Source organism: Ipomoea nil, unplaced genomic scaffold (assembly GCF_001879475.1).
Source record: "Ipomoea nil cultivar Tokyo-kokei standard unplaced genomic scaffold, Asagao_1.1 scaffold0465, whole genome shotgun sequence".
Taxonomy (NCBI): Eukaryota; Viridiplantae; Streptophyta; class Magnoliopsida; order Solanales; family Convolvulaceae; genus Ipomoea; species Ipomoea nil.
Window position 1 is genome coordinate 3,245,311 of NW_017616893.1, and position 23,756 is coordinate 3,269,066.

Here is a 23,756-nt window from a genome sequence, read left to right on the forward strand (position 1 = left end):
TCCATCATCAGACATCCCTTTATTTGTGCTCTTAAAAATCAAAATAATAAAGGAGGAACCTGGATCTCGCATAAGGAGCCTGAGACTCATCAGTTATGGAAGTTGCAATTTTTTTTTTAAATTATCATAATTGAGTCTCATGTTCCCTATAACTGAGTCTTAGGTTCATTCTTCATTACTAGATTTTTAAGATGACAGAGGTCAGAGGAAGGAATGTCTGATGATGGATATATATAATAGAATTTTCATATGTTGTCAAGATATACGATTTTTAACTAAACTATTGCAGAGTTTATGAATGATTTTTTACATACTAATTAAAAAGAGTTTATTACCAAAATGGTCCCTCGACTATTGTGAAATTACCAATTTGGTTCTGGACAATTTTTCTTACCCAATTAAGTTCTCGACTTTAAAAATGATAACCATTTTGGTCTTCAGTTAACATTACCGTGAACTGTCCGTGTATTTTGAGGGCAAGATGTAATTGCAAATTTTTCTTACCTAAAATGGTCCTCCGATTATGAAAAATTTACCAAAATGATCCTCTAGGCACCATGAATGTAGTAGAACTGAGAATGAAGTGTTGGTGATAATGAACCACAATCGATTTAATATCCCAAAAATAATATTTATATATACACACACTAGTATATAAAATATTATTGGATATTTATCCGAAATATATATATATATACACACAAATATATATAAAACGGATCCAAAGGTTATATATACATGTATATCTACGAAAAAGATACACCAATATATATCAACCAAAATTGAAACTAATAATCCTCAGATTATGAGTCCAATCCAAATAATATATCAAAAGAGAGAGAACGGATTTTTGCTTAAAAGCATAATCCAAACAAGAAAGAAGGAGAAGGAAGAAAGAAATGTACGAGTTAGGCGAGTGCCTTTCTTTCCTTAAAACCTTATTTGCCACCTCCCAAAAGTGCTAGGAGTGTTGTGGCCTAGGTCTCCCAGGATAAAACGTACAACGGTTCGACGTTTGAGCACCCAAACGAACGAACCCGGCGAACAAGAGCGCGGGCAAAAACACAGCTTCAAGAATGGAGTAGAAGCAGAAGTATTTTGAGGCTTGGAAAAATTATTTTCTTGTGTGTTCTTGTTACTTTTCCTTAGAAAAATTCTGCTGCACTCTACCCCTTCTTATATAGGGATTGAGGAGTGAATAGCCTTTATCATGGCATTTAGGGACACCCCTACAACTCCTGTAACGGCAACCACTAATATGGGTGTTAATTCAAAATTAAAATTGGAATTAATTCAAAAAATTTATCCCATAACAGCCCAATAGTAGCTTTCTGATTCGTGTATACTGTGCATATTTCGGCCACTGCCTTTGCAAAGGCTTGGCCGAAACTTGCAATTGCAAAGTTCGCTTGGCTAGCTTTCTGATTCGTGTATACTGTGCATATTTCGGCCACTGCCTTTGCAAAGGCTTGGCCGAAACTTGCAATTGCAAAGTTCGCTTGGCCGAAACTTGCAATTGCAAAGTTCGCTTGGCCGAAACTTGCAATTGCAAAGTTCGGCCAAGCTGGCCGAAACTTTGAAACTACTTTGAAACTTGCAGTTTCAATAGTTTCGGCCACTTGGCCGAAACTCACAACAATCATCACGAAATTTCGTGGCTTTGTCAAAAAATGAATACCGAAGTTTTGGGATTTGATTTGCACCCCCCCTGCATGTAAGAGAGAGCCTCTATGCTATACAATTCAACAAGCTTAACAAGAGCTCATGTATAAATAGTGGGGCAAATCCTCTTCCCAAACCAATGTGGGACAAAAGCTCACTTTTTCCCTTCATTTTCCAACTCAAATGGGTCTACTTTGAGAATCAATATCTCATTCACCCATTATCCGTTTTGAGCGTACAATATATCAATCTCTTCGTCTCACTAGGAAGAACCCGAATCCACTTTGACCCGACCCAAATCGGAAGTGGACCCCACTGATAATTGTACCACAAAATAGCCACTTAATATGCCATTTTATGCCATTTTAAGCTATTTTTCCAACAATCCCCCACATGAATGAAAATTGATTTTCAGGGTATTTTGAAATCGGAAACAAACTGTGTTCAACGGTCGATCCCTGCATAGGATAGGTAGGGATCACTATACCCTTTGAACCTTCCCTTGTAAAGATATGTTTACTCTACTGGCTGTACGGTAGAACGCGATGTCTTTGAACCGACTGCTATTTGTGTAGACGATGACATATCTCACACAGGAACCTCCCAACCATGCTCTGTTCTCATGAGTGTGCCCATTTTGGTCGTGGGTCACCGTCCTGGTTCTGCAAGAGTTTGTGAAGAATTGTGCCCATCAATTCTCCTTTGAAGCGACCCTCACTTCTATCTCACATAGGTGATTCTTTTCCGAGTATCCCACATACTCACACATGTCAACCGACATTCGAATCATTAAAGCACCAACGTGCTAGCCTTGTGCGGGAGTCACTGTTTCTAACGAGGAGTGGTAGGAAGTCCGAGACCCCCACAGTGACACGCTCCGTTCCATAATTTAGTTGTCCCATTGAACCTAGGTGCCAGCTAGGTTGGGTATCCACTATAGAACTTTTAGTCCAAGGGCTTTAGACCCATTCCTCGTTCCAATTTCTCCACAACTATTTGCTTACCCTCGGGTTAGCGAGTTAGCGGCCGCTACGTTATCTTTTGATATCACGTAGTCAATAGAGATAACCCCCGTTGTGAGAGATTGTTTAATGGTATTATATCTACGACTTATAAGTATAGACTTACCATTCTACATTTAACTCTGTACTTAACCAATTTTGGCTTGACTATACAATGCACACAAATTGGAGGTACAAGTTCACCACTAGGAACATTCTCGAAATAATGGCATAGCCATTCGGCCTACTCGCTCGCGACACGAGTGTAAGGCTCTCAGCTTTGATCCCGTCGGATCTTAGCTATCACAAATTCATTTCGAGAATTTCCGTCCAACCGACTGCACTGGCCTACGTAAGGACGTAGCCTTTAATGGACTTAGCGTCCTTTTATATCCGTGCTATACTTTCTAAGTACGGCTAGATATCCCACGTTGTGCAGTCCAAAGTCACGATCATACCTTGAGTATCTCATAACTTTCACTATTGCCTTCTAGTGCGTAACACTAGGGTTACTCGTATATCTACCGAGTTCGTTAACCGCAAAGGCAATGTTCGGCGTAGTACAACCCATTTAATACAATTAAACTACCAATAATCTGAATGTATTCTCCCTGAGAAGTACAATCTTCGTGATTATTGGCTAGTTGTCTGTTAGTATCTAACGATGTCCAAGCCACTTGATTATCATCCTTCACAAGGATTCAATCAACACAATGAGATTGGCTTACCACGAGACCATACGGTCTTCTCTCAATTTTTAATCTCGAGGATTAAATCTGCCAACCCCATATCTTTCATGTCAATCAAATTTAACATGTTCCTGGTAGAATTGATCATTTGATCGTTACTACCCACGATGAGTTTATCATGTATAAACAAGTAGTGATATCACCGTCTATCGTACGCAATACGTAGACCAACTTGTCACTTTTATTTATACTAAAATCGTTAGTCATCATTGTATGATCAAAACTTGCATGACAAATACTAGGGCAATTGTTTCAAACCATACAATGATCTCACCAATTACACACTTTCTTTCCATAGTGCGGAACCACAAAAGCCCTCGGGTTGTTCCATGTCTATTAAGAAAGCGATACATCCATTTCGATAAACTTCCAAGTCTCGCTAAACAGCTCTTGGGAAGTATCATCCTAATGGATTTCATTCTCATCACAAGAGAATATATATTGAAGTAATTGTGGCACTCGCGTCGCATGTAATCTAAAATTACAAGCCCGGCCATTTTAATTCAATATAACCAACTGGTTTTATCTTCCGACTAGTGATCCACTTAGGATCCCGAGGTTTTACAACCTAGAGGAAGAACAACCAGTTCCAAGTATGATTCTTTAAGTTAGAATCTACTTCACTCTCGATAGCCTCTCTCAGGTTGGTCCATTTGTAAAAGTCACCACTTCTACATATGTTCGAGGCTCGTTTTCTAACAACCATGTCAAAAAATCCGATTTATTTTCTAGTAAACAAGTTAGAATATGCGCGTCACATTCTAGCATGTACGTCAGAAAATCTGGACCAATGGATTATTCAATCCTAGCTCTCTTGCTACGTTTAGCTTTGAGCTCGGGTTCTCTTTCATACCCTTCAACCATAGCTATGTCGAAAATTTCTTTCAACGTGCTAGGTCCTTTTATTGAATCTTCACAGAAATGCATCTTCTAGAGAGCAATGAATTTCTTGATTCAATTTTCCGTGTTCTTATGTACGTCCAAACTACAGGACTCGTGTACTAAGAACCAATACACACCTTTGGCAAGACACCCCCACATTTCAGGCATTAGTAGGAAACTTCCTACGTACCCACAATTCGTAAGAATTTCATGCGGGTAACCTTATTTAAAAGGTACTTACTTGTCCAAAGAAATGTCTCACCCCACATACTATGAGGTAGACCCGAACTTATCAACGCCTTGATATTTATGTTCGGTAACAACGTTCGATTGAGGTGAATACCGTGTCGTACGCTCGAGTACGATACCAAGGCTTGCGCCGAAACCACCAACAGGTGTTTCATGTTCACTACATCGATCGTTCGTAACCGTGTTAATTCACAATTAATTTGGTTATCCCTTTTATTCTCATAAAGAATAAACATGTGTTACACATTAACACATCTCGTAGATGCTAACAGATTAGCCTTTACAAATCCATTCGGTTTTTGACCGAAGGCCACAAACCCGAATCAGTGCTTCCGAAATTGAAGCACGAATCAGTGCTTAGTAGTGAAGCACGAAACATGATATACCAAGCACGAGTCATTGCTACCAAACTAACGCGCCGATTCCAAAGCAATCTTTATTGCTTTTAAATTATAAACTCACAGCAACACATAGTTGCTTAATTTATAATTCCAGTGCTACTTAGCACTATGATTATTAGTTAATTACACAATTAACCAAACCTCCTTTCGTGCTAATCACATAGAACTTTTACAACACTAAATTTAATTAGCCACATACGAAAGGTTTAAGCTAAGTAGATTAGCATTAAGACCAATCATAATCTAACACCTTTATTGCTATTACCAAAGAACCAAATGCTTAAATTTTCAACACCTAAAGGTGCAGCCACCAAGTGGCCGAAAGTGCCTAATTAAGCACTCTACCTAGTGTTTAATAGCACTGTTACAGTGTTTTAATTTGAACTTCAAAGTGCCAAATTAAATTGCACTTTCCATTAGTGCTACAAAAGCACTATTCACCAAAACAGAATTTGTCTCAAATTAAATATACTAGTATAATTTGAAATTTTTGATCAAGTTAATTATAACACAATTAACGAGAACAAGTCATCCAAATTTTCCGACTAGTTGAATCAAACTTATATAATCGTTCTCAGAATATTAATTAAAATATTCAACACTTGAGCTGTGACACTCACGATTATATAGTTATCCCAATTTTTGACAAATTGATCCTATTTTGAAATCTGTATCGTTCAACATGAATTAGAATCGAAGTTCTTTATAGGATTTCAACATGTAACACGCTCGTTACATTTCGTTCCGGCCGTTAAGCCATTTTAGCATTTTCCACATAATGCTCCGTGATGCACTACGCACCCTTATTGAATCTTATATATATTAAAAATATCACACAAGAATATTTTAAAATATACAAAGTTCAAAACACACATATGGAACAATTCATTTTATTCAACAATAAAATGTATCACAAGGATACTACAACATTTATTTAACAAATAAATAAATAGGAAAAATTACATTGGAAACCAATTTCCATTATTCCTATGTAGTAGTCCTTCGAACCCGTGTGCCTTGTTCCATTCTCCAACTGTCCACACCACAAAGGGTGGTCCATAGCGCACATCGGGGGTACCTCGGTTGTGACCTCACTCGTCCAACCATCCACATGTTTTAAACATAGCGAAGTTGTCCTCAACCTTTTCACCAGGATGACAGTTCGCTTTGTAGTGGCATTTCTCCTTCTTCTCATAATCTTCTTGAAAGCTAAGCTTCCGCTTGAGTTTCCTTCGATTACGGTTGAAGTCATTGGTAACACTACCATAGTCCTCAGACCATGTAGTCATTACACCATCATAGGATCCTTCGTGCCTTTTAGCCGATCCACTAGACAACACAATAGGTACCAATTGTGTGCCATTAGCCACAGGTCTACCGGATCGTGAACCAAAGTTCTCCGGAGCACCATCGTGTGTTTTTGCAACTCCCATGAAAATATTATTTCCAACGTTGCTGCCATCAACTGGCATCTCGAAATGTGCAACATCGTTGCCGTTCCTACCATTAGAATGTGCACCACGAGCAACATTCACGGTTCCAACACTTTCGGAATCCATCGATTTGTTCATTATCAAAGTAAATACGGTTTTAAGATTGTTGGTGATAATGAACCACAATCGATTTAATATCCCAAAAATAATATTTATATATACACACACTAGTATATAAAATATTATTGGATATTTATCCGAAATATATATATATATACACACAAATATATATAAAACGGATCCAAAGGTTATATATACATGTATATCTACGAAAAAAATACACCAATATATATCAACCAAAATTGAAACTAATAATCCTCAGATTATGAGTCCAATCCAAATAATATATCAAAAGAGAGAGAACGGATTTTTGCTTAAAAGTATAATCCAAACAAGAAAGAAGGAGAAGGAAGAAAGAAATGTACGAGTTAGGCGAGTGCCTTTCTTTCCTTAAAACCTTATTTGCCACCTCCCAAAAGTGCTAGGAGCGTTGTGGCCTAGGTCTCCCAGGATAAAAACGTACAACGGTTCGACGTTTGAGCACCCAAACGAACGAACCCGGCGAACAAGAGCGCGGGCAAAAACACAGCTTCAAGAATGGAGTAGAAGCAGAAGTATTTTGAGGCTTGGAAAAATTATTTTCTGTGTGTTCTTGTTACTGTTCCTTAGAAAAATTCTGCTGCACTCTACCCCTTCTTATATAGGGATTGAAGAGTGAATAGCCTTTATTATGGCATTTAGGGACACCCCTACAACTCCTGTAACGGCAACCATTAATATGGGTGTTAATTCAAAATTAAAATTGGAATTAATTCAAAAAATTAATCCCATAACAGCCCAACAGAAACTTTCTGATTCGTGTATACTGTGCATATTTTGGCCACTGCCTTTGCAAAGTTTCGGCCAAGCTGGCCGAAATTTGCAGTTGCAATTGCAATTGGCCTAACGTGGCCGAAACTTGCAGTTTCAATAGTGGCCGAAACTCACAATAATCATCACGAAATTTCGTGGCTTTGTCAGAAAATGAATACCGAAGTTTTGGGATTTGATTTGCACCCCCCTGCGCGTAAGAGAAACCCTCTATGCTATATAATTCAATAAGCTTAACAAGAGCTCATGTATAAATAGTGGGGCAAATCCTCTTCCCAAACCAATGTGGGACAAAAGCTCACTTTTTCCCTTCATTTTCCAACTCAAATGGGTCTACTTTGAGAATCAATATCTCATTCACCCATTATCCGTTTTGAGCGTACAATATATCAATCTCTTCGTCTCACTACGAAGAACCCGAATCCACTTTGACCCAACCCAAATCGGAAGTGGACCCCACTGATAATTGTACCACAAAATAGCCACTTAATATGCCATTTTAAGCTATTTTTCCAACATGAAGTATCGACTTTCTTTTCTTTGATCAACATATATCTTTCCCCCCTTTGATCGCACACATCTTGCGTAGTTTCGATCCATAAAATTGAAGGTTTTGTATGTTGTCTTGGTCTTATTCTTGGTAACTGGCAACTATTGGTATTGAAGTTGCGGCTCCGATCCGACTTCAAGCACAGGCAGTCCCTCAAGGATGCTCGGGAGGTCATTGTATGAGAAAGTGATTGTTTCTTGTCGTTTCCTTTTTTAGACAGGTGTCTTCTCCACAAACCCCCACATATTCCTTTTTGTTCTCTGCGTAGGGCCATCCTCCAAAAATCACATTTATTACTGGGCATTTACCTTTGTCTCCAGAATCCTTTGCGGGTTTTTCCTTAGAGGAACTTGGGTGATCGGAGTGTTTAGTTGCTTCCCTTTTCCATACATTCCCCATGTGCATTCTGTTCCAATCGATGAAATTTTCCAACTGACTTAATTGAATGAGGGCCTCTATTTCCTTCCTCCAGGATTGGCATTCATCCGTGCTATGCCCATACCGACAGTGAAAGCGACAATACTTCTCTTGGTCGGATGTCACGATGTCCTTGTCATGTTGATCATGGGCCTTAACCATTTGACATTCCTTGGCATACGCAAGTATTTCACTAGGTCACGCTTTGAGGGGGTGGGGGAGGGGGGGGGGGGGGGAATCATAGGCGATGCCCTCACGGGGGCGAGGTGCCCAAGGAGGGGGTGCCCTGTGCATTCCTATCGGATTCTGGGTATTGACCTCTACCACGACTTTCCCTCTCCCCATAGGGTTATTTTCTACTTGTGGGTTTGTCCCCATTTTCTTATATGGCTCTTTAGCCCGGGGATTCTTTGCGGGGGTTTCTTCCCCGTTCCCCTTGAGTCAGTTTGTTTCCTCTGCCTCGGCGTATCTGTCCGCCTTCGCCATTAGAGCGACATATGTGTTTGGGGTTTTACGTTTCAGACTTTTATAGAGCATCTACGAACATAACGATGGTTGATTTATCGTGTATGCCCTCTAAGTCCGCCTCTTCTTCTCGCCAACGGACTAAGAATTCCGTTAAAAATTCCTCTATAGCTTGCTTCATGGTGGTGAGATGTGTAAAATGTTTTTGACCTTTTTTCCCTCTCACGAAGTGGGTAATAAATTTCCCAGCCAGGTCGTGAAAAGAGTCAATGGTGTTACCATTCAGGTCTGTGAACCATCGCTGAGCTTGCCCCGCCATGGTGGAAAAGAAAGCTTTGCACATCACGGCTTCTGAGGACCCCATTGGCATCATGGTGGCCTGATAGGCCATGATGTGTTCCTGTAGGTCACCCGAACCGTCAAATCGCTTGACATTTGGGGGATTGAAATTGGAAGGAAGGGGTTCTCGCATGATTCATCGGGTGAAAGGCGGGGTCACCGTTATTTTAGGCGTCTCTAGGAGATCACCATGTTCCTTCTATTAGAGTAACTTCGAGATTTTAGCATCTATCTTTTTCGCCCAACCATCAGGAGGAGCAACATTCATTTGAGAGTGGCTCGTGCACCTACTATGAAACCCTTCTTCCATCGGGGTACGATATGTGTTTTTGCCTTCAGATTCATCAGCAGGTTGGGAGGACTTTTTTGGTAATTCTGTTTTCCCATTCAGATCCTCGATCCATGGGGACTGGAGGAGCCCTCCTACCTCCCACGCTGTGCTCAATTCGGGGCGAGCCTGGTCTTACCTTGGAGTTGCCAGAGAATAGGGTGGCGAAATCTCGCCTTGGGGGCCCACCTACAATGTTGGTGACTCCATGATACGTGAGGGCCTCCCTACCTCCGACGGGGTAGAGTAGGCTCTCTTGGTTCCCCTATTGGTCCTTGGGATATCGGCTAGAGCACCCCTGACTTCGAAGGGGTGTCAAACCCACCTTGTTGGGTTTCGCACATCCCCGTCGACCCTACGGGGTGAAGATTTGCTTTGCGATCCAGCTATTAAGGTATGGTGGAAGTTGTAGATTTGCCTTTTTTTTTTTTTGTGTATATAACTAGATCTTAGTTGTACAATGAACACTTTATATTGCAAGTGTCTGTTGATATTTGGTATTTGTAGCTTTTTCCCTTACATATTTCATGTGTTGTGAGATGTGTGTCGTAGCTTAATATAGAAATATGATTTACCTTTCAAATAAACAATTGTAATGTAATCTAGAGATATTACATGGTAATTTCCCTCTTCAATTTCTTGAATTATTTGAATACCATCTTTGTCAACAAATCCTCCCCAAGAAGTTAATATGATTGACTTCAAACTATATATTTTTTCCATGGTGTTAATAAAATACTTGATAAATAAATATAGAGAAAATCACATTTTTGGTCCCTCAATTGTTTCCCAATTTGCAACGTGGTTCCTCACTGTCAATTTTATGAAATTGGGTTCCTCAAATCTTTAAAATGTAATCAATGTGACCCTCCTGTTAGATTTGTCTCAAACTAGAGTTAATACCATGGACACTTTGGTAATTTCGCAATAGCCTTAGTTACTCACATTTTCCTGCCACGCCATTTACTCCCCAAATTCATTTCAGCCATAGCCCAGAAGTTGCCATCGCCAGTCGATCATCTGCAGAATCTTCAAGCTCTTTATCGTTAGCACCATGGAAACGCCGTGAATAGCCTGAAAAAAACAAAAGATGCGAAGGGGAGCGGTGGGAAGAAAGCTACCGGGATGAAGAGAGGCGGTAGTGGGGTGGGGAGATAGTGCAAGTTGAAGGCGGTTATATTATCCGGTCTACCAGCCGAAAACATCGGCACAGTAAAGTGTTCATCGCAAAAAGGCCACGTGACCAACGAGTGCGGCAACGATGGTGGATGGTGTGGTTCCACCTCCGATGGGACTACTCCCCCACCAAGGAAACTGCCACGCCAGGACGCGACTATTCTGCCTTCGCCGGAAACAAAGGGTGTCGTCGCTGACCGCCATCATCGTCGACCAAGAGAGAGAGGACAGTCGCCACCGCTGGTTCCTCAACCGAGGAGAAGCTCTGTTGCCGGGAAAGCTGGTCACCATCGCCTACTTTGCTCGTCGAGAAACAGGGGATACTTGCCACTACTGCTTCGCTGACCTGCTGGCGCCGACGAGATGGAACCACCGCTATTCACCGTTCGGTATGAGTTTCCGTTTCAGAAGCATCTATAAACTGGGAACACGGCGGGTACTTCGTCGTTCATTCTGCATGAAGATGAAACGTAGTCCATAGCAAAAACCATGAAATCTTTCTTCCCAATGAACTCCGATAGCTCTCTGATGAATTTTTAGAGCTACCATTATGATATAGAAATCAATGAGTAAGTTAAGAATAATTAATAGTTAACAGAATATTCCATTACTAAAGTTTATACTAAGGAATGCAGGGTTATTTATGAAAAAAAATATAATAGAGGGTAAAGAAAGAAAATCATAAAAAAAATACTAAAATCAAAATAATATGAACCATCCATTTCATCAAATAATTGGACTGACATTTTTTAGTTCATGTGATGGTTTGGCATTGAGAATGGTTTCTTTTCTCATGCTTTATTTCAATTTTTTTTCACTACTCAATGATCTGCACTAAGTAAACCCTATTTTGTGACCCTAATTAATAAAGGACCACAAAAAAGTAAACAAACCACTAACCAATTCAAACCAAGAAGGATGGTGGGATTTGAATTGGTGACATTATGATTACAAATTTGTATTCTTAACCATCTTAACTAAGATTACTATGTTTTTCTTATAGTAAAAGATGGGCTTGCATTGCAGTACACTACTCATCAACATGCATTTCAAAAACACAGTTCCTATCACATCGTCAATCAAGGTTAATAAAAGGGGAAAACCATACATCCTTTCATTAAAAATAAAAAAATAATAATAATAAAAAAAGCTCGCAAAATAACCAAACAAATAATACATACATTTATTCCTAAACTAATTTCAAACTCGCATTGAAAGTTTGAACATGTACTCCCATATTCCAAAGAATGTTTCTATCATTCAATTCTTGAGTTTTATTAACACTCCTCTCGTTTCACCAAAAATAAAAATAAAAATCAAAAATAACACTCCTCTCGATGCAAATATGGAATGGAACAACCTTAAATCTCCAGGTCAGTTGTCCCACCCAAAAAAGGTGCTTACAATTCAGCGAGGGAATTAGTCACTGTATCTCAAAGAGGTGCCTACAATTCAGCGAGGAAATTAGTCACTGTATCCCAAAGAGGTGCCTACAATTCAGCGAGGGAATTAGTCACTGTATCCCAAAGAGGTGCCTACAATTCAGCGAGGAAATTAGTCACTGTATCCCAAAGAGGTGCCTACAATTCAGCGAGGGAATTGTATCCCAAAGAGGTGCTTACAATTCAGCGAGGGAATTAATCATTGTATCCCACGTTAGAAACCCTGGATATACCCAAAAAAAAATTATTAAGATTACTTTTCATTTTTTGACTTGTAAAAGTTATCTTTCTCTCTTGTGTTATCAAATCATCAACAGAAATTAAATTTGTTCGAAACCCATTAGTGAAAAACCACCCATCACCATTTGGAAGCTCATGATGTTTTAAACACAGCCAATAATATTTTCCCTACATTTGTGAACCTTTTGGAAAGTGCATTCCACTCAGATGGATACTGCTAGCCATATTGAATATCCACTTATTTTGCATGTAAACTAAATGTATGAATTAAATTTTTTTAAAAAATATTAAAAATATAATGCAATATTTTTAATATAATAACTAAATTATTAAATTTATTTTTTTTAAAAAAGGAAATAAATAGTATCAATATTGTAAACAAATATATTTAATAAGTAAATTGCAAAGCAAACCATAATACACAAGACGGATTCATAAGATAATAATTCTGTGTAACTGCAAGTTTATCACACTATGCTCTGCAATCCTCTCTATTTATCTTCTCTGCTGCCCTCTCACAATACAATTCCGGAATTAAACATAACAATACACTAAAATAAAATCTTATTATCATCAATTATGGTTAATAAAAGGAGAAAGCAAAACCTTACATCCTTCCATGAAAAAGTGCGAATAAAAAGGAAGCTGTCACAGTAAACAAACATTAATATATATTTTCATTCCTATCTACAACAATTTCAAACTCTCATGGAAAGTTCGAACATATGCTCCCCTACTCCAAACAATATTTCTATCGTTCCATTCTTGAATTTGATCATCACTCCTCTCGCTGCAAACTTGAACATGCCCAGCTGGATTCAAACCAACTGTAAGAGTACTTTTCTTTTCTTGACTTGTAAAAATAGTCTTCTTTTCATCGGTTTCCAAATCAATAGAAATTAGATTCGGTCCAAAACCATCCTTGAAATATAACTCCTCGTCATCATAATCAGTATTAAAGAAATTAGTATACCTTATTTCCATATGACCTGCAAACACAAGTAAATGGCCACTCGGATTCCAAAATCCAATCGGAGCAAAATATTCAAGTATGTCGCTGCTAGAGAATATACTTGTTTGTTTATTCCAATTAATATTATTAATATTTTCATCCATTACCCAAATCTCAATACAGTCCTCATTTTCCGTACACGGTTGTGGCACAGTAACCACAACAATACTCTCATTCATGACTGCATAGTAATCAAGATTTTTAGCATTAGAGGGGCGCTCAATCTTACCCAAAACCTCATCATCTATATCAAACCAAACCAAATGACCTTTAAGACTCTGCCAATAATATTTTCCTTTGAAATAAAAATCCCTAGTATAGTAAAGAAAACCCAAATCTAGAGAATCGAGAGCCACATCAATTTGTCTCCAGCTCCACAGATCACCTACCTGACTACAAACCATTACAATGTCATGACTATCTTCGATTTCCCAATTTGAATCTTTAAAACTCAAAAGCATGATAATCTTCCAGGTCATGTTATTAGACAATCCAAATCCAAATTGTATATGAAGACGTTCTTTGTTAGGTGGTTTTTTGGGTACCTTAATAAAAGGCAAGGTCTTGACTTCCCTAGTGAATGGGTTGAATATCAAAACATCAAAAATGATTTCGGGTGAAATGATAGCAGCTATATCAGATCTAACCAAATCACCCCTGCATAGAATCAGGCATAGCATACCATGACAACACTTGACAAACCTGGTATTTGAATTTGGCAGGTCTAGGTATATGCATACCACATCATCACATTCTGATTCTTTGTAAATCAAGTTAAATACTTGATTAGGCTGGGGAGGCTCGAAGTCGATAACAGCACAATGACTTTTTCCCTTTCTAAATTCATAATGGTTGTCCATGAATTGATGATTGTTTTTTATTAAATTGTAGAAATATTTACAAACACATTTAAATCGCATAAGAGTCTTTACCGGCAACCTCGCCAAAATGTCAATCATCGTATCCATCGGTAATTTGCAGTCTTCCATTTTCAGGAATCAAACAATTCAAAGATGGAATCTTTAATGAACCCTAGCTATTTTGAAGCAATAATTGAATACGTACAGGATCGGAAGGAAGGATATGATGTACCTTTAATCGTCAATACACAATTGTCTTCTTCTTCTTCAATTCGTCAACCTCAACAGCATTCAATTAGTGAAGAAACTCGAATTGGAGACGATGAAGACCTGGAGTTCAATCTTCTAAGAGAAATACGCGTTTTGACAAGACACTTTTTTTTTTAAGAGTTAATTTAATTTGTATACTAAATTTATAGGTAACAATTAATTTTTAATCATTCTTTTTCAAAATATTCATCTTGATCCTAGTATTATTATAATCATTATTGTGTGCATCATGGTCCATACAAACTGTGTGAACCATATTATGTATGTACATTTAGTACAAAAATAATATACTTTTAGTATATTAATAATATACATTGTATTCAAGGAATGTACATTATTTGAGTACTGAAAGTACATTATTTTATATAATGTACATTCAATACACAAATAATGTATTTTTTTTTTTTTTGAAAGCCAAAAACATTAGCATATATTAATGAATGAACGAAGCAATAGAGTCAGGAGGGACAGAGTCTCAATACAAATAATGTTCCTGATCAAAAGCTACCGAAACTAAAGTATGAGCATGCAAATTAACTGATCTAGAGACAACACTTAATAAGAAATAATCAAAATAATGTATATATATATATATATATATATATATATATATATATATTGAATGCTACTGACTCTATTACAATGTAGTATCTGTTCATAACTACATTCTCAACCTACTGAAGCACAAAGAGCCAATAACGTCTCCACTGAATATCATCATTGAAGATCTAAATGTCATTATATTTTACAAAATTTAAACGATTTTGTTGATGGAAGAGCAAAAATAATCATGCCACAATAATACTAGGACCAGGATTGTTTGAAAGAAAAAAGATTAAAAGTGAAATACTAACCATAAATCTAGGACTAAAAATAAAATTAACTCTTTTTTTTTTTAATTGGACATAATTCTTCTTTGATAATTGATACCTTTAATACAGGATGAGTGTTTCTATTTGCACCACCCTTTGATCAAAAGTGGTATAAAGTATTCTTGAAAATTGTGAAAATGTGAAACTTTAATAATTATATACGTGGTGTAAATACATTCAAAAAAAAAATATAGGTGGTGTAAATAGTCAAATGAAGGTTCATTTTGTTATTTGCACAACCTTAGTCAAATCTCATTTATGAGGTATAATTAATAAATTTATAATTCAAAATTTAATTACAAAATATTAAATAAAAAAACAAAACAAAAATGGAAGAAGAACCGTCACCTTCTCCGGTGAGAAGGCAGCCCAGTGGATCGCCTTCTCCGGTGAGAAGGTGACCCACTGGGCTGTCTTCTCACCGGAGAAGGTGACGTTTTCTTTTTCTTTATAAATAATTAGTATTTTGATTGTTAAAAAGAATGGATAATAAATATTAATCTTTGACCACATTTAATGATGGTAGTGCACAGGGACGGAGCCAAGATGGGAGGGTGCGGGGGCCAACGACGATAGAAGTTTACTAAATCAAATACGTTGATATCCATTTAACATATTTCAACATAATCAATATATTATAAATTTACTAAAATTTAGATCTATATCACAATCCGCGAACTCTGCAATATACCATAATCTGTCAACAAATCACGCATAATAACCAGAAAAAAAAAAAAAAAAAAAAAAAAAGAGCTAAGATTCTAAGAATCTGCAGTAAAAGAGGAAGAAGCGGCAAATGAAGAGGCGGTTAGTTGGTAACCAAAAATGGATTGACTTCTTGCTCTTCCTCATCGAAAGGGTTGAGATCGGCTAGCTGATTTATGATGTAATTAAAACCTTCAAATTCGTCAAAAAAAAAAAATCTCTAGAAAAACTAATTAATTTGAAAATAAATCAGTTTTGAAGGAACACTAGAGTAATTCATCAAAATTCAAATCATTCAAAGATTCAAAAAGAAAAGGGAAAAATTACTGTAGACTTGTAGCGTGAAGAAAAAGATGTGAAGGGGACAGCTTTATACCTGATACTGCACACGTTTTCTGTAGACTTGTCTGGTATGAGATTGAAAGCCAACAAAAATACGTATAAAATTTACACTAAAAGCTTGATTGAAGGGGACAAAACATTGAGTCAACGTGATTTACATCCTCCCAAATACTGTGTCGGCCCGGGGTGTTGGGGCCCTTAGGGTTGCGGATTCAATCTTTTGGGAGGAGGGGACAAAACATTTTGATGAGGGGGAAAATTTCTACACTTTCTACATTTCCACTTTCCTAAGTGGCATTATAATATTTTAAAAAAATAGGGGGGGGGGGGGGGGGGGGGGAGGGGCCAAGGCCCCTGCGCTGTCCCTCCATCCCTGATAGTGCAAATAACTAACACTTTTCTATTTGCACCACTTATAAAGTTATTATACCTATTAAATAGGTGGTGCAAATAACAAAATATGTGGTGTGAATAGAATTTTTCTAAAGGATATGTCGATGCAAAACCCAATAGACTGAACCCATTTTTTAATTTTTTTTTTTTTTTTTTGGGAATATGGTCAATAAATTTTAGCACCATAAAAAAATTGCTCAATAACCATAAAATTGTTAAGTCAGATGGTTTGAAGGACTTAGCCCGAAATTTAATGGACTAGTCTAATTAACCAAATCATTTAAGAATATTTTTTTTCACAGTAATCACTGCTGGAATTCTGCATTTTTCCGACCACCGGAAGGTGGTCGGAAGAGGGAGATTTCCGGTCGAAAATGCAGTTTCCGACCAACTTACCGACCATTTTATGGATTCGGAAAAAAAGCCCACGCTATTACCGACAACTAGTCATGGTGGTCGGAAATACCGGCTTCTTTTTTAAGAGGTCGGAACTATTAGTTGTTGGATAAAGAGAGCATATTTCCTACCACTGGTGGTCGGTAATTGGTCGGAATTATCATCCACCAGTGGTCGATAAAATTTACAAAGAAAAAATTAAAAAATTTGAATTACCGACCACCTAGTGGTCGGTAAGATTTACTAATAAAAAAAATAAAATTTAAAATTCTACAAATACCCATTCTCAATTAAAATTTGATTACATGATCGATTAAAATACTAATCTCTTTGAGCTCAATTGGGTAATAAGGATAGATAACCTTATCGTCAAAATGTATGTTCAACATTTGCAACCTCTGCAAGGAGCCAAGCTTCATCAATGAAAGGCAATTTGGCAATGCCCTTGACATCAAGAAATATTTTAATTCAGTTGCATGATAAACATCACAGAAGATATCCTTTCTCAGAAAGCAAAATTATAAATGTTTTAATCAATACCTGCCAAGAAAACCTCTTGCCATTCATGTCCACTCCAAAATCTACAAGCATAATAACCATATAAACACAATTCCATTACGTTTAAAAAAAATGAATACATTAAGCAATAAAAAAATACTAGTGGGATAAAAATCAATAGTAGGCGAGTTTGGGTCTGTCATCAATCTCCTATAATGCTCGGGAAGCGCATGTGAACTCAGTTAGAACCCCAAAAAACACCATAGCGTGAAAAGAAATAAAGAAGAAAGATACTGGTACAAACCTTGCTGCAGGGAACACACCAAAAAAAAAAAAAAAAAAAAAAAAAAAAAAAAAAAAAAAACAGAATATGAGATGAAAAACAATTAATAAGACAAAATCTCTAAATTAGTATACCTTCTTTAATACAAATTGAATACCTTGCTGCCATCCGTCAAATACCCTCCCATCAACCTAAACTCCTTGTAAACAGCCATGAGAAAGTTAAAAAAATTCATATATCCTGAAACATAAAAACCTCTACAACAAAGTGCAAGTGAATAAGTACATTAAGATGGTAGAAATATTAGTTTCAAGTGCCTGTTAACATCTGAAACTCATTGAACTATGTGCTACTTATGAGAAGCATATGAATATATATAGTGCCAAAAAAGTTGGTCTGAGCAACACATCAACTTAAGCTCCATTTGGGAGAGCAATGCGATTCAGATAAATGCCAATTCAGATAAACCAAGCTAAAATAAAGACTGACCTGCTCGCCGCCGTTGGCTTGAAAGTCCTCGCCGCTGCTGCCTCTTCAGCTAACACTTCATTATTCTTAATAGCAGTAAGCCAGAAATGTAGAACTCCTTTCTTTACGGTTTTGTCATTGATCTTCTTCACTTCATTATTCTTAATAGCAGTAAGCCAGAAATGTAGAACTCCTTTCTTTACGGTTTTGTCATTGATCTTCTTGGTCCATAGACACTGCTTCAGCTTTCTCACCTTCAACTTCAACTATACCATTCACTATTCCATATCTCTGCACGTTTTATTTTTTCACTTCATTATGAATTTGAGACACAGAATTACAAGCCAATGGAACAGCATATGTATAACAATAATATGTAAAAGAGCCTTACAAACCTTTGTATATAGTGCTAATTACTGACTTGAGAATGAAGTACATAAGTGAGTTCCATCTCCCATCTTCTCCTTCTGCCACTGCAGCTTCTTCTGCATAACAGAATGGTGCAACTTAACAAGACCATCCCATGCATATATTGAGTTGTTCTGCAAAAGCCAAAGTTTCATCAGAAACTATCAAGAAAATCTTCTGAAGCAACAGAATTGAATGAAAGATTTAGACAACATATATAAATAAGACATGAAGTTAGAATAAAGGAAAACTTCTACATTCGAAATGCAAATAGATATTCCAAAAGAGCATATAGATTATTCGACATAACAAATAAAAAAAATGACATACTTTGCTATTCAGACATGGAAATGACATACTTCAGTTTCAGACCTTGATCCCATAGTTCAATTTAACAATGGTAGTGTATGCATTTCAACTACTATGAAGGGACTAAATTATGGTTACCAAGGATAAACTAACAAAAAATGTAAGATAAAATAGATAGAAGTAAAGCAATAGTAGCAAACACCAAAGAGAGAGCCTTCATATGCTAATGAAATAAGACCCGAAATTTAAATTTAAAAAAAAAATCATTTATCCTTCAATCACTAAGTTCCCTTGATGACATTAAAATCACAGGATAACTCCTACTTAAAACAATACAAATAAATAAATAAATAGATGTCAAAATATATGCAAATAAGTTGAATAAAGAGGAACCATAATTGGAAAAGATCTTATAGTCTAGTGTTTAAATGCTTTAATGTTCCTTTTTGAGCCTGTAAAGGTTTCAGAGATTATAAACTAACTCCCTCAATTCTTCATCATTTGGTCATTGTGAACTTCTCAGAACTGATGCTCTCATATCAAATGCATGATGGAACAATTATATTCCCACATGTCCCAATGAAAACCCAATTTCTCTCAGTTTTATGCTAGTTTCTCAATGAATCCTATAACCAGTTTGGAACTCAAGTTGAGGAGGTTTTTGCAGTGGCTAAAGCAAGTTCAGTCAGTTCATTAGAACTCATTGAATACCTAAAACTTGTGTCCACAATATATTAAATTTAATCCTAAAATCTGAAAATAAAAAGTTGATTGAGCTTGCTATTACTATCATATTATAATATCAAATATACCTTTTCCATGCCTAAAGATGCGAGTGATGTGGTTTTTAGTATCCCAGACTCGAATCGTTCCATCCTCTGATCTAGACACCAACAGAGATCCATCCATACTGAAAGCTAAGCATGTAATGCCTGTTTCTGTTTCAAGGACAAGGTCAAATCATTTAAAGTAAAATCACGAAAAGACAGCATAGGTAAGTCAAGTATCCATTCAGATAAGACTTCCCAAGAATTTAATGAAGAAAACGAAATACAGAGTTTACCATTCATAAATTTATAGAAACCAAACGCGTGGATGTTTGAATACCTATGTTCAGTCAAAGAACCATTGACATACTTCAGTTTCAGACCTTGATCCATAGTTCAATTTAACAATGGTAGTGTATGACATAGTAGTGAGTAAAACCAGAATCCTGTGTAATTGTATATGATCTAGAAAAGTAGTGAGTTTGGAATCATCACCTTCAGGACAATACCGCCACTTGAAGCCCCAAATGCCATGTGCCCTTCTGAGTCGACACAAATAACTCCGATAGTGTCACTAATGCAGTTCTAATCTAGGGCATTTTGCAAGGAAGACTGGTCACCATCTCTGCTTCCATTTGATTTGTCACACAATTGAGCTTCTATTTATAGAGCAAAACATTCAAACTCATTTGTTAGACAGCAAATTCATTTATAAAACTGGAATTATAATATAGCATTATACGCTTATAACCTTATACAGAACAAGTTTCCACAGTATTATATTCCACTTAAGTCAAAACAACCTCAAAAATAAATGACAGCTTTATACCTGATACTGCACACATTTTCACAGAATTGGCTGTTGTGGAAGAAACATCATTAACCGCTTTGGCTCCATCAAGCATTCCTTTATATTTTTTCCAGAGGTTTCTGGTCTTCTCTGTCAAAATTCAGTCTCAACAACAGAAGGAATATGATTTTAACTTATTGATAAACTTGATGTATGGAGAAGTAATAACCAAGTTAGCATGTATGGAGAAAAACTTGACACTGTTCATATAGACATTACTGGAAAGGGGAATAATACCACATCAGCTTCTGCTATTGTTTTTGGTAAAACAACACCTTTGGAGTTTGCCCATGCTCGAGCCGCTTCACCAAACAAAAACCTACAAAGGTAGGGAAGCTCCTTCAGAACACATTTAGACAACAAATGAGAACTAGATTTATTTTATGAAATGCAACAAGAGTTCTTCATGGTTCAGAAAGAGTAGTGATACATGGGGGGTATACGTCCTAGCAGTGTTGAACTGCATATCTACTCCTTAGCTAATAATGGAGCAATTTGGATGGCATTTCTAACAACTGATAATAATAACTTCACAAAAGATATATAGTGATTACAAGTGAAAGCAAATCACACAATTCTAAGCATTCCTTTCAAATTACACTGAACAAGTTCTCAAATTCATTATTGATAAACTTCAAGAATGTTCAACAATATGACAGTAAATTCACATATATTCCTTAATCATAAATCCATAAAATTCAAGATTTAAGAACAGTATATCATAAATAACTAAAATAGTAATAAAGTACCTGTTATATTTTCATGGCCAGAGACGGTAACCGAAAAATTTTAGAAATTCGAAGCCTCGCAGGTAGATCTAGGGTTTCCTATGTATAGAGCCAGAGAGGTTAAAGAATGAATGCTTGAGCTTGAGACTATGAGTATGAGTAGATGAGGTTAGAGGGACTTACCGGAGAAGCAGAGGGACGGAGAAGGTCAGAGGGCGAGAAGAAGAGAGATAGAGACGAGGCAGTGAGCGGTGGAGAAACGGGGACAAGGATGTGAGCGGTGGAGAGCCGGAGACCGAGAGATTGTCGCATGTCTGTGAGCGGCAGTCTCCGGAGATGATGGCTTGGTGAAATCATTGAGGAGTGAGAGAGATAGGCTGCGCAGATGATGAGATGAGGCTGAATCGCTAACATAAAGCCTTTTGTTTTTCTGAGTGTACATAAAGCCTTTTGTTGATTTATATATTTATATATAAACATTAAAAAAACTAATTTCAATAACTTTATGGCCGAAAACTTTTTCCGACCACCAAGTATGAAGTGGTCGGAAATTCCGATCACTTTCCGTCCAGTCCAACTCCTTGACGGAAAAATAAAAAAATGTCACTTGTTCCGACCATTTTTGTGGTTGGTCGGAAAAGTCATCGGAAAATTGAATATTTCCAGCAGTGAATGTAAAACAACGTATATATGAAGTTTATATGTAAATTTATCTTTTGTATTGTTTTATTAAAATTTTAAATAAAATATTAATAAATTTAATACAAAATAAAATATTTTTTATGAAATTAAATAATGAGAAGTAAAAATCTTATTATAATTTTTATATTATAGTATGAAAATATATTAATTATCTTTAGTTGGAATTTTAAAATTGAAGTTTTGATTTATGAAATGATGCATAATTTTATTTGAAATGCCTTAATTTATTAGAATTGAAAGTTTAAAATATTAATTTAAAAATGTTAAAAGTTTTACTTGTGCTCACTTAATAAGTTCAAAAATCTGATGTTTTACAGTTAGGGTCAAGAATTTTAAACACTACTCAAAAAAAAAAAAAAAAAAAAAAATATTGACAGTTTAATTAGACTAGACCAAAACTGAGCAAGCTGGACCAATTGACATTCCCACAATCCCACCTTTAATTTTACTTAATTACACTTCTAACCCATAAGTGTATTTGTTAATTAACTTTTAGCATATAACTTAAAAACATGAATATTTTAATATAATAACTAAATTACTAAATTTAGCTAAGCACCTTGCTGTCCTCAGATGACATGTAGTGATCTCTTCCATATGGGCAGTTATGAGATCGAGTCTCCGTATAGGAGGCGTTATTGACTCAGAGTCAGTAACATTCAAAAAAAGGAAATAAATAGTATCAATATTATAAACAAATATATTTAACAGTAAGAAAATTGCAAAGCATACCATAATACACAAGACGGATTCATCAGATAATAATTCTGTGTATCACACTATGCTATGCAATCCTTGAGTACAGAGAATGGTCTCTATGTGCATTAGCTTTAGAAGCCATCTTCTAAATCCCTCTCTATTTATCTCAAGGATAAATTAAATAATTAAGGATAAATTAGAAAATCTTAAGAAAAAAGCACTACTGGAAATTCTGAAATTTCCGACCACCTAAAAGTTATCTTAAATCAAGCTGAGAGTCTTGTTCCGACCACTTTTGGTATCCGGAAAAACCCTTATTGCTATTTCCGACCACTTTTTGCTTTCAACTTGATTTAATATCACTTTCATGTGGTCGGAAATTAAATAATTTCCAGTAGTGAATTAAAATTTGAGCAATATAAACAATTCATTTGATTTAATAATTTGACAGTCATTTTTTCTATCCGTTATAGGCCTAACTTTCTTTGGCTCTTATTAGTATAGTAGATAGTAGATATTAGTATAATAGATTTCTATTCAAACAATTATATCTAATTAATTATGTTTCAAATTTTGTTTTGAATAATTTTTATCGTGATTTAATGTATTTTTATTTTTATCCCAAGTCAACAATATTTATGATTTGACCTCAAAGTGTTTTTTTTTTTTTTTTTTTTTTTGAAAAGAACAATTACATGCAACACAAGTAAAAAGGGGTAAATATATTTTTCACTTGCGTACTCAAAACAAAACAAAACAAAGTTCAGGTTCACTTGAGCTTAAGAGCTTTTGAAAAAATTTTAAAGTCATACAAGTCTATTACCCCTCCCCCCCTCCCCCCCCCCTACAAACTTGTAACCCTAACCCATCGGGACCCACACCTTCAGATTTCACTTCAGTGTAGTTAAGAGAGTTTGATTTAGCTTGAAC

At 36.3% G+C, this 23,756-nt stretch overlaps 1 protein-coding gene and 3 long non-coding RNA genes across 5 annotated transcripts; all 4 read right to left on the minus strand.

The window, feature by feature from the left end:
- Positions 1-12,715: 12,715 nt before the first annotated feature.
- Positions 12,716-14,503, minus strand: LOC109173218 (putative F-box protein At1g19160). Its single transcript, XM_019322521.1, has 2 exons — positions 12,810-14,503; positions 12,716-12,755 (listed from the first exon to the last, which is right to left on the minus strand). Exon 1 carries the CDS (start codon positions 14,263-14,265, stop codon positions 12,952-12,954), a length of 1,314 nt encoding a protein of 437 aa, XP_019178066.1. The 5' UTR covers positions 14,266-14,503; the 3' UTR covers positions 12,716-12,755; positions 12,810-12,951.
- A 2,902-nt stretch (positions 14,504-17,405) lies between these two features.
- LOC109173220 lies at positions 17,406-17,968 on the minus strand. The gene is made up of 3 exons (XR_002052869.1): positions 17,773-17,968; positions 17,655-17,695; positions 17,406-17,558 (listed from the first exon to the last, which is right to left on the minus strand). It is a non-coding gene; the product is annotated as an uncharacterized LOC109173220 (long non-coding RNA).
- A 907-nt stretch (positions 17,969-18,875) lies between these two features.
- Positions 18,876-20,510, minus strand: LOC109173222. The gene is made up of 4 exons (XR_002052872.1): positions 20,343-20,510; positions 20,144-20,187; positions 19,893-20,018; positions 18,876-18,905 (listed from the first exon to the last, which is right to left on the minus strand). It is a non-coding gene; the product is annotated as an uncharacterized LOC109173222 (long non-coding RNA).
- A 190-nt stretch (positions 20,511-20,700) lies between these two features.
- Positions 20,701-21,477, minus strand: LOC109173221. 2 transcript variants are annotated; one of them, XR_002052871.1, is made up of 3 exons: positions 21,447-21,477; positions 20,935-21,016; positions 20,701-20,787 (listed from the first exon to the last, which is right to left on the minus strand). It is a non-coding gene; the product is annotated as an uncharacterized LOC109173221 (long non-coding RNA). The 2 variants fall into 2 exon arrangements; XR_002052870.1 differs by lacking the exon at positions 21,447-21,477 and adding an exon at positions 21,128-21,211.
- Positions 21,478-23,756: the final 2,279 nt, after the last annotated feature.